The sequence below is a fragment of the Enhydra lutris genome, unplaced genomic scaffold (assembly GCF_002288905.1).
Source record: "Enhydra lutris kenyoni isolate GAN:26980312 unplaced genomic scaffold, ASM228890v2 scaffoldscaffold19, whole genome shotgun sequence".
NCBI lineage: Eukaryota > Metazoa > Chordata > Mammalia > Carnivora > Mustelidae > Enhydra > Enhydra lutris.
This window is the reverse complement of record NW_019154103.1, coordinates 31,813,517-31,825,760: the sequence shown is the minus strand read 5'-3', so window position 1 is coordinate 31,825,760 and position 12,244 is coordinate 31,813,517. Positions and strand designations below refer to the sequence as shown.

Sequence of the window (12,244 nt, the reverse complement as noted above, 5' to 3'; positions counted from 1 at the left end):
TAGTTTTAGAATTTGCTAACAGGTAAATAATGACATAGAGATTTAACCTCCTTCCCTCCAGATGAATACTCAGTTGTCCTAATGTCATTTACGGAATAATTCTTTTTTCTGTTGTTTTGAAATGCTGCTTTTTTCTCTTCCTTGGTTTTTTTTTTTTTTTAAGATTTAATTTATTTGACAGAGATCCCAAGTAGGCAGAGAGGCAGGCAGAGAGAGAAGGAAGCAGGCTTCCCTGCTGAGCAGAGAACCCAATGTGGGGCTCGATCCCAGGTCCCTGATCATCACCTGAGCCAAAGGCAGAGGCTTAACCCATTGAGCCACCCAAGCACCCCCCTTCTTTTTTTTTTTTTTAATCTATACAATTGGTTTGTTTGTCCCTGTTCCTGTGAGCTTATTTTTCTAGTGAGAGAAAGACTAACAATGAACAAGAAAATGATAAGTAGAAGTAAGTTCTGTAATGAAAATAAGCAGATTTATGTGGTTAGTGACTGGACAGCTACTTAAAATGAGTGGTTAAGACAGGCCTTTCTGAGGAGCTGAAGCTGACATTGACTTAGACCTGAATATCGAGGAGGGAATAGCTGTGCAAAAATCTGTTGAAAGAACATTTCAGGTAGAGGAAATGGCCCCAAGGTGGAAATGATCTCCAGGTGTTCCAAAGGTAGAAAGCATAATAAGAATACAGTAGATAGGGGGAAGAATGGTGAGAGGTGAGAGTTGGAGAAGAGGGCCAAAGAGAAAGCATGTTATGATGTAGGGATTTATAGGCCAGGCTGAAGAATTTGGACTTCAGCTGTGACGGGAAACTACTCAAGAGCAGTGTTTATTTTTATTACTTATTTATTCATTTTTAAGAGAGATATTGAGCATACATGAGCAGGAATGAGGGTGTCAGGGTGTGGGGAGAGGCATGGGGGAGAGAGAATCTTAAATAGGTTCCACGAGGAGCCCAGTGCGGGGCTCAGTCTCACAACCCTGAGATCATGACCTAGATGAAATCAACAGTTAGACGCTTACCTGACTGAGCCATGTAGGCACCCTCAAGAGCAGTGTTTAAAAATTAAAATAGTCTAGAATAAATTTTTCTTATTTTTTTCTGCACGAAGAGGAAATACAGGAACATAGGTGATTTGTATGTCAAATAAATAGGTTCTTATGTAATTGGGAGCTATTTCTACATACCTATGACCCTGTAACAAATTTGCTTACCTTTTAAACAACTTTGCAGTTAAAGAAATCAGACTTTTAGAATCATGTAAGTGCCAAGGGTTTAGAACTCAAAGAATAAAGAATCTGTTTGCCCTAAATAGAACTCTTTTTAGAGAACAATTTTATAATGTGTTTCAAAATAATATTTTTTTCTTCCCTTAAAATGTTTGTATTAGGGAACAAACATCCTTGGAAGAGGGAGAGATTCCTTGGTTACAGTACAATGAAGTCAATGAAAGCAGCAGTGATGAGGGTAATGAGCCTGCCAATGAATTTGCACAGCCAGAAGCTTTTATGCTGGATGGGAACAATAACCTTGAGGATGACTCCAGTGTGAGTGAAGACTTAGATGTGGACTGGAGGTATGTAACACATGTTATTACCATGATTAATTGTTAATTGAGTAGAATTTGTTCATGATTCTAAATTATGAAAGCTGTGTCTCGGATCTCTCAGATGTGTTCACATTTTCCCATCTGTCAGTCTTCTTCAGGGCTCATTCTGATGTTACTTCCTACATAGACTCCCTCCTACTTACTCCAGGTAGTGACCTCTTTAACTCTTTGACATTTAACTCTCTTGAAGCCCACCTTATAGCCTAGTTGTTTATAAACTCCTGGTTTGAGGTTTCTAACTTTTAAATGTAGCACTTTATATAATCCTTTAAAAAAAAAAAGAGTCCTTAATAAATACTACTTGAAGAATTTCAAAACCTGTGATTAAATCAGAAGAATCATAAGAATATAGTTATCCTTCTCTGTATGTAAAATATGGAAAAATAGTTGTACCTTCCCAGAAATGCTGAAAGCATTATTTACTTTATAATAATGAACTTTAAATAGAAGGAGCCTGTAAATTAAGTGGATTATAGAATTGTTATTTTTCATGATGTAATGGTCAGAATTTAATTGGTTTGGCTTACAGTTAGATTTATCTTTCAAATGTGCAGGAGGCCTCTGGAAGCAACTAGTTTTGAGATGTAGAAAGGATATACAGTCCAACTAATCTCTTGTTACTTTTTCTGAAGAAAATATGGCTTGGTACTACCTTTGTTTCCATCTATACACAGATACATTTTTAAGAATTTGTTTTCTTTTTTTTTCTAGCTAAAATTCCATTACAGAAAATTTAGAAGAATAAAGATACAAAAAACTCATTACTCAAAAACTCATAACTGCAGACCTCTAGAATTTACGTTTTTGAGTCCTCCTGTGTATTTTTAGTGTCTCTTTCTGTGTGTATAGTTACTTCTTGTACTTCTTCACATTGTTCCAGATAGGAAACTAAGCATCTCCTTGAAATCCTTACCATTTCCTATTCTCACTTCCCAGGGGGCAAAAAAATTCTATGTGCAGAGCAGACTTTCGTTAACCATTTTGTGAAGGTAGGAAGTAGTGTTTCCATCACAGCCACACAAACAATTTATAATTTCATTTTGAACATTCCTGGCTCCAAAACCCATGTTCTGGCTTCCCAAACTTTATGGAAAAGCAGTGACTCACCTGGTCCTGGTCTTACTGATCCTGGTGTTCTCATCTCCCCTCCCCCATGCCTGCCTGTTACCCTCTTACTGAACTCTCCTTTATGCAAAGTCGTTTCTCATAATGCTCAGCAGATGACAGAATTGTTGATTTAGTTAGCATCATCTGTGCATGTTGAGAGGCAATTACAGTTTAATATGAAGAAATGTTTTCTTTTGCACATTTTCAAATTTTTATGAAAATAATTTTTTTACAGCTCCATTATGTAGATGCTCTACTCTATAGTTGCACTAAAATTTAATTGATCATTTCTCTATTGAAATAGTGCAGTAAACCTTTCCTCTCATATAACTTGTTCTGTACTTCAGGTTATTTCTTTAGGGCTGCTTAGTAGAGGTAACATTACTGAGATAAGTGATATTTATTAAGATCTTGATACACATTTTAAATAACTTTCAAAACACATAAAAATTTAAAGAAATAATTGAGGTCTTTCTTGAATATAATTTTTAAAGTTGAAAACTTTTTATTTTGGGTTCTAATTCATTGATGATCTTTCCAGACACAGCTGTTGTGTTAAGATTTTAGAGATGTTGCTGATTGTTCCCAGATTGTTCCCAGATTCAGGGTAGTTGCGCTTTTTGGTTTTTTGTTTTGTGTTGTGTTGTGTTGTGTTTTGTTTTGTTTTGTTTTGTTTTAAATATGGAAAGCATTTTGACTTTGATTTTTAAGACAAAATTCTGAAGGTTACTCTTTTGAATTTTATGTAGATTTATCAATACCTCATTATTTGCTTATGTGGTACTATGCTAATTTATGTGGCAATCACTGCAAATTGATAAAGTGAAAATATGATTTGATTTTCGTACTAAAATAATGTCATTTTGATAACTAAAAGGAAAACTCATGGCAAACAGCAGCAATTCTTATCTCTAAAGCCAAAATTTAACATATTTTTTTTTTGTTGTTCCACCAGAACTTAAAAAAAGTTCAAGCTTTTTGATTCTCTGTTTTAGTTTAAAAGAAAATTTAAAAAATACTCTATCAAAGTTTATTTGTTTTGATGATGTCACAGAAATGTTGTAGAATACCCAGAGAGTATATAAACTAGCGTGGTGGGAGTTGTTTCGGATTTAGACAAATTCCAGCTATCATTTATTTATTTATTTATTTATTTATTTATTTTAATTTTATTTATTTATTTGACAGACAGAGATCACAAGCAGGCAGAGAGGCAGGCAGAGAGACAGGAGGAAGCAGGCTCCCTGCTGAGCAGAGAGCCCAATGCGGGACTCGATCCCAGGACTCCGAGATCATGACCTGAGCCGAAGGCAGCGGCCCAACCCACTGAGCCACCCAGGCGCCCCTCATTTATTTATTTTTTGATAACTACTTAACCTCTCTATCTTCCTATAAGAAACTAGGGTTATAATTATTAACCTAATATGATTGTGGGAAATTAATTCCCTGTGGATGTGACCATGAATTTTTTAAACCAGTTTGAAATTACTTCAAACTTATAGAAAAGTGACAAAAATAATAACAAAGAATTTCCATATACTCTTCACTAATATTCCCTAAATGTTAACATTGACCACATTTGTGTTATCATTTTCTCTTTCCTTTCTTTCTCTGTGTTTGTGGTATTTCCCCCCCCCATTTATGAGTAAGTTATCTCGTTACCCATAATCTAGAATGAAGTCTTGAAGAACAAGAACAATTTCTTACGTTCGAAAGAAAATCTTTAAAATCAGGAAATTCATACTGATAACAATACTGTTCACTAATCTGCAGACGTTGTTCAAATGTCTGTAGTTGTCCTACTAATGCCATTAGAGAATTTTTTTCTAGTCCAACCAAGACCACTCATTGTTCTTGTGTAACATGTTTCTTCACTTTTAATCTAGAACATTTCCTCAGTTTTTCTTTGTCTTTCATAACTTTGACATTTTTGAAAAGTACAGGCTGTTTATTTTGTAGAATGTCTCTTAGTTTAGATTTGATGCCATGATTAGGTTCGAGTTACAGATTTTCAGCCAAACTACCAAAGAAATGACATTTTGTTTTTCTTAGTTCATATCAGAAGGCACAAAGTGTCCCACTACTGGTGATGCTAATTCTGATCAGTTGGTTAAGGTGTTATCTTTCAGGTTTCTTCACTGTACAGTTGCCATATTTTTAAATAAATAATTGGCCTCTAGAGGGAAAATACTTTGAGACTAGGTAAATAACCTGTTTCTTCTCACACTATCAAATTTCCATCTACTAGTTTTAGTATCATTAGTGATTTTTATCTGAAAACACTTAATTACCATGGTGATTGGCAGATGAATACTAGAATTTTTAATACTAGCTGATTATTTTGCAGTGACCAAATTTACAAGCAGATATTCTGCTTTGAATGTCTAGCTTTGTTTTACTCTAAAGAAGAAAAGAATTAGCAGATAGTTGACTCTAGCCATTTGAAGGACTTTTCTGCAAAGGAAAAGTAGACATAATTTGTGTTGCTTCGGCAGGCAGAACTAGAGCACTTACTTCACATGAGTCAAATTTCTGATAGGGTTCTTCCACATGGAGGAAATAGTTTTGCTGTTTCTTGAATGCCTTCTCTGGTGCGATCTCTGTGCCAGGCATGTGTATGCATTGACTCAATTTGTTTTATAGATGAAGAAATAGAGTAACAGTTAAATAAAATGTTCACATTGTCTAACTCTGAGTTAAATGTGGAGTTAAATCCCTATTTTATTGACTCCGGGGCTCTTTGTCTTTGCACTGTATCTCACTCACTGCTAGGTGAAGGAGTTCTAGTGTTCCAGGGGAGGTTGGATTCACTAACTTCTAGTTTTAATTTTAAAATCTGTGATTACATGAGAATGATTCTTCGTACTATGTGGTCTCTGCTAGTTTTTAAATACTACTGAGGTTTCATCTTCGTAAGAATATGTTTGTATCTTTTGGCAATAGATTTGTAATTTTAATGATGGCATGAAAGTTGACATCAAAATTATTTTGAGCTAACTTGTATAATTGGATATTCCTGACTGTATTTGACTTCTCATAGGAACACAGAAGTCAATGGAAGTTTGCCTTTAGGTAGACAAAATAAGCTCAGTTTTGGAGATACTGGATTTGAGGTGACAGGAGTTAATCAAGTTAAAGTGCCCCTCAGAAAACTAAAAATGTAGGTCAAGAGCTGAAGAGGGTTTGGAATTAGATGGAGGTTTAGGAATTAACCTACAGAGAGGATAACTGAGGAAATGGACTTTAATATAATTTCCAAGGAGGCAAGATTAGAAAGAAGAGGACTGAGGATATACTGTGGTTTCCAAATTTTGAAGTATATGGTATTTCCAAGACTAGAGGAAAAGGAGGAATCTATGTATGTCTAGGGGTGGAGGAAGGAGATTAGGACCAGAATAAAACTTACTTTCTACAGGGAGATTATAGTCCTTTAGTTTAAGGGGGGGGGCAGTTAAGAGCTAAATATTTTTTAGTCTGAATAATGACAGAGGAGGCCTACTTCTCAGGAAAATAGAAGAGAGATTAAAGAGAGAGACTTGAGAAAATAAAATATTTTTTTAAGGCCTCAGTAATCAAGCAATAAAAGGTGAGAAAAGAAAAAGAGGCTTTGACTATGATAGAATTGAAATAAATGCAGTAACTGTTTTTACCATAAGCTCGTGTAAATTTAGGTTGGCAGTTCAAAGGAACAGAAGGGGAAATATATGGGAAAGATAGGAGGGAAAAGTACTACCTTTATTCCTGCCCTAAGCTATCCCTGGAGTTAGAACTAGAAACATAAGAATTTTCCTATAAATTTTATGTCATGAATATGGCAGCTTATTGGGAGAGATTGTGGTATTCTAACTTCTTATGCTTAGTATTTTACTTTTCTGTTGGGTTCTTCCCGCCCCTTATCACACAAGATTTCTATTAAAGTATTTTGTTTATTTTAAAATATTTTTATATTAAAATATCATTAAAATATTTAATGTTTTCTGCTTACACTATTGGTGTGCTAATATAATTATGTCTTCATAAAGATTTCCCAAATCATGTTTGTATTTTTTTTTCCCAGCCTGTTTGACGGTTTTGCAGATGGACTAGGAGTTGCTGAAGCGATTTCTTATGTGGATCCTCAGTTCCTCACCTACATGGCATTGGAAGAACGCTTAGCCCAGGCTATGGAGGTATTTTAGTGACTCACACTGATGCTCATATTTTAAGTTGGTGGGATGCAAAATAATAAAAATTGAAGGTTTTTATAACTGTTTTTAGGAAAAGGTGAATAGTTTTTCGTCAATAACACTTACTGAATAGTGATTGCCACTAGTATATGTACATAAATTACTCTAGACATTGTGCCAATTTGCCTGTAATTTGCAGTATTTCCTAGTTAGTGCAGAATAGAAAATGTTTTGCTTACATTTAGAAAATACACTTTTCCTTTATTGAATTATCTGGGTTTGTGAATCTGAATATTTTATACACACACACAGGTATATTTGTGAAATGAAATTGACAATCTCTAAGGATATATTACAAATCACTTCTCTTTTTTTGTCCACGTGGCTTCTAATGCCACTTAACAAAGTTAGAAATTTTACTCCCATTATCTCCATTCACGTATATACTTAAATAAGTGTGGCATATAATTTTGTCTTGCCTTCTTTTCCTTATTTGATAAAACACAAATACTTACTTGTAATTGTATTTGCATAAGGTCAGAAGCCCAAACTTTTCATGTTTGGAAACTTCCACTGCACTAGTGGATTCCATTATTAAAAGTCTTTTTTCAAATTACTGTTTCTGAAGTGATTTCCAAAGTAGAAAAATAATAATGTGAATCATTCAAAAGTGAGAGAACAAAAATGAATGAGAAAACTTCCAGAGACATAACAGCATCTTATCTTGAAATTTTCTGAGGTTAGAAAGTCCAATTTAGACTCATAAATTAGACAGTAGGTAAGTAGGTGGTTGGGTAGATAGACCGACCTATCTATCTACACATACACACACTTAAGATAGGTCTGTTTAGGCATCACTTTTTTTTTTTTACATCTTGTGTAATCTTCCATAGAGATCATTGATCAGTTATATGTTTTGTTTGGTATCTCTTTTTTTTTAAAGTAACCATAGCAGGAATACTGTGTACTAGGAGAAAAGTCAGAAAGAACATCATAAGACAAGACGCTTAGGACTTTTTGCAGATTATTTCTTGCCTTACTAGAGTCCGACACATGAAATAGTGGCACAGTGTGATAGCTTGTATCAGAAATAGAATATGTAAAGATCAAGGATCACTAACTTCCTTGAGTTCAGTAATTTTAAGTGACTACAATGGAATATATATATCCTAGAGTCTGGTTTCATAGTTCTTAAAAACAGTTTTTCCCATTAGTATGCTAGTGGTTTATGATTTCCTGCAGTATAGAGATATCTTTAAAAAGAAATCTTGAGAATTAAAATAGAAGTTTTATTATTTGTTAATAGTAGGAAGTGTGACATTTGAGTGGCTTCTCGAAAGAAGCAGCAGAGAGATTGGTCATTCTGTGTAGAAGCATTAGCAGAGCGGGCATTAAGAAGAAGCATAGTGTGTCCAGGGAACTTACAGTCTCCACAGTGTTGGCTAATGCTCTTAGGGAACCCAGTGACAGGTCATTCCGACCTATCTGTCCTCCTGCTTCTGACTGATGGTCTTAAGTGTCTCCTTTCACTACAGTTTAACAGCTTCCTCAGCTTTAATGCTCAGCTTTATTTTATTTGAATTCAGTTGACAATGAATACAGTTCAGTCTTCTTACCATTCTAGAAATCTTTCTTTTTCTATGTCTAGTATTCAGTTATTTAATCATGAAATAATTTATCATTTATATTATTATAAATTATAATAATTTATCTGAAATAATTTATAATTTATGATTTTTCCTTTTAAATTTAACGACGGTCTTTAAATGAGACAACAACAACTAAAAACACAAACTGTGTGCTTTTATTTGTTTTTTTCTCAAGCAACCTGATCTCTTTGCGGCACTGGTTGTTTTCATTTCTGTTATTTTCCTAGTACCAGACTGATCTGTTTTTCCAGATTGAGGCTTTTGGTGAAAATATTGACAATAAACATGTGTCTCCTATCTTGTCTCAAATTTGGCTGTGAACAGGATGAAATATTTAAGATCTTTAACTGTTTGATACAATGGATAATAAAGCTTTTTATTCCAAACCAGTTTTGGAAAAAAAAAATATTTCCCTTTGCACATTTATGTTGACATCTAAAATTTTTTAGCATAAACTCTAAACAATATTGTTTACCCTATCATATCTTTTTGCAATAAAAACATGTTCAAGATGTTTGGGTGGCTCAGTGGGTTAAAGCCTCTGCCTTCGGCTCAGGTCGTGATCCCAGGGTCCTGGGATCAAGCCCCAAATCGTGCTCTATGCTTAGCAGGGAGCCTGCTTCCGCCTGTCTCTCTGCCTGCCTCTCTGCCTACTTGTGATTTCTGTCTGTCAAATAAATAAATAAAATCTTTTAAAAAAAAAAGAATTTAAATACACAAAATTGGTTTAGATTGAGTTAAAATTGATTGTTGCATCCAGCTGATCAAAAACAAATTTATAAATGTTGATAAATATTGAAACATAATGTAAAATTTTACCAGAAATGTATTTCTTAATTTCCTTCCTTATTAAATTTTATGTAGTCCTAAAATGAGATATAGTTCAACACCAGTTTTGTTTTTCATCTTTATGAATATAAGCTTGAGAAACCTCGTTCACTTAATAAATTGGTGGGAATGGAAGGAGTTTATCATAGTAATGTCATTTAGTTTTTCTGAGCAATTTGCCAGAGTCACATCAACTTGACAGATTATCTGGATCCTCCAGTTTTCTTGAAAGCAGGTGACTGGAGCCTACCTACAAAAATGTTACTCATGGGGCACCTGGGTGGCTCAGTGGTTTAAAACCTCTGCCTTTGGCTCAGGTCATGATCCCAGGGTCCTGGGATAGAGCCCCGCATCGAGCTCTCTGCTCAACAGGGAACCTGCTTCCTCCTCTCTCTCTCTTTCTCTCTCTGCCTGTCTCTCTGCCTACTTGTGATCTGTCTGTCAAAAAAAAAAAAAAAAAAAAATGTTACTCAGTCATTACTTCAGTTTGACCCCAGTATTTCATATTGCCCCTTTGAATGGGTAAGAAGTATGCTTTTATTTATAAGGTGAGAGAAGATTAATATAAAAAGGAATATGGGAATGTAGAACCAGCAATGATACTTTGACTGCAGGTACATTTTTAGGCAGATCGGTTTAAGGAAAGGTTATGAAAGAAAGTTAATTGAATTGAAATTGAGTCTCTTAAGACTCTCCATGCCCATGGGCCCCTGGAAAGTCTTTACACACTTAGAGAGCACCTCATATATACAGCGTTATCAGCCTTAATAAAGTAGTTCATGAGGAAGAGCACGTGCTTTTGAGTTAGATGGATTGATTTAGGCTGTGTGACCTTGCACCATTTATTTAACCTCCTCAAGTTTCGGGACCTCATCTACAAAATGGGAATAATAAAATTTACTTTATGGATTATTTCGACATTATGTTACACATAGTAAAATAGCTGGTGCAGTGTAAGTTCTCAGTAAATGGCTGTATTGAAAATTTATTCAAATCAGTCAAACAGGTGGTAATCCTCTGGCAAATCTGGATCCAATTATCATTCAAAAATCAGTATTAAATCACTTGTTATAAATCTTCATTCTTTCAAAACTAAATAGTGTTTTATTCCATAAAAAACAGATTTTGTACTGGCAAAGGATTATGCTACTTTAAACCTAAGTATATTCCAGTTGTGCTGTTTAGTCTATTTTGTTGTCTTTCTGACGTTTGGACTAACTTACAAAAATATATTATACTGTTTGAGGTGTAGATAGATTTTTGTATTTTTATGGATTTTCTTAGCAGTGGTTTTAAAGGAGTCTCTCTTACTCTTGTTACTTATAAGTGACTCCAGATCACCTTAAGTATTTGTCAGTACCAAGCCAATAAATTATTTTTACATATGTGAAATTCCAGGTATGTATTAGCACTGCAGATGGGCGGATAATCATCATAAAGGAATAATGAACCTATAGAGACAAACATGTATCAAAGCACAAGTATCTTACCAAAAATGGAACTTGCTTTAAATAGTACCGCCCCCCCTTTTTTAAAAACGTGTGGTACTATTACATATGAATTCTTGCATTCTGTCTTGAGAAGTATGCAGGGAATTGGTGGAGATTCATGATTATAGTTATATGAGAGAGAAGGAACAAGTAATAGGCTATTACTTTCCATTTTCTGTTTCCTGATGGGGAAGTTTAATATAAAGAATTGTTAACTATAATTGGTGATTAGAGTAATAAGGATTTACTTAGTAAGAAATAAAGATACTTCTAAAGAATATAGAAAAAGCACATATAAGGAATGTCCACCACATGTCAGGCTCAGATCACCTAAGAAAGAGTCCCCACTCCACTCCAGGGCTAGGATTCAAACTTTGATGGAGTTGGCACAGCTGTGACTTGCTGAATGGCAGAGAAGTCTAGTGCTGCACTGGCAGAACTTGCTGGAAATCAGCCCTGGGATGCTGCCGGGGAAGGCTATTTATAGGGAGATATCTAACTGGAAGCAGTCCGCTACAGAACTGTCCAAGGTGTTTGCTGGGGGAGCTGCTGGCCCCTGAGTGCTGCTGGCAGCATGTATTACAAGAGCTAGATGCTGGAGAAGCCAAAGTCTGCTGCTGGAGAGAACCACGCATGCCATGGAAACCTGTGTCAAGTAGACACACTGGGATTAGAAGCAGAGCCCTTTTCCTTCTGCAGTGTCTCTGCAGCTTCTTCTGTGAACAAAGCTTAATTAACAGTGTGACAGCTATCAGGAAAATACTTAAATAGCCCAAATCCGTTTTCACAGAGCTGACAAAAACAGTGAACTTGGATTTGAGGAGCAGTAATAACTGGAGAACAGTCCAGTTGGATCCCATTACACCTTTCTACGTGCATTTGAGCTCCTTTCAACAGCAGTGCAACTATTCCACCTAACGAGATACACCTATTCTTAAAATGGAGAGGTTTTCACCCTTTCTCAAGAATGAACAGATGAGCAGACTCCCAAGGGTCATTATATCCATCACTAAATATTAATTACTCTACAAATTCGGTCAGTCACATTGAACATTCTCTTATATAAAGATTAAATTGTAAAGTTAACTGCTATATGAAATAAAAATGGGAAGGAAAAAGAAAATGGTTAGCAGATACAAATAAACACATAACAAGCTCATAGAAAATATGCAAAGCCTACTAGTCCTTGTTTTTATATTTGGTCTCAGGCTATAGTTGAGAGCTGTGGTTTCCTTCTTCAGTAACCCATTCTGTATTTTGTGTGCCTTCAGCAAGAATCTCAGCTGGTTAGGAATCTTTACCTGATGGAGTAACCTAAACCTATATTCCTGAAGAGTATGTGTTCTCGATCATCCTGCCCTTTTTTTGGATGATGTTGTTTTCGATAATTCACTGTTGGG

General features: G+C 35.1%; 1 protein-coding gene across 2 annotated transcripts in view; it reads left to right on the top strand.

The window, feature by feature from the left end:
- Positions 1-12,244, top strand: part of LOC111148373 (praja ring finger ubiquitin ligase 2) — a 76,819-nt gene that overhangs the window by 47,107 nt on the left and 17,468 nt on the right. For both annotated transcript variants that reach the window (XM_022504877.1, XM_022504876.1), the window contains exons 6-7: positions 1,386-1,571; positions 6,769-6,880. In XM_022504877.1, the coding sequence (XP_022360585.1) occupies positions 1,386-1,571; positions 6,769-6,880 (298 nt within the window). The remainder of the gene's footprint in view (positions 1-1,385; positions 1,572-6,768; positions 6,881-12,244) is intronic.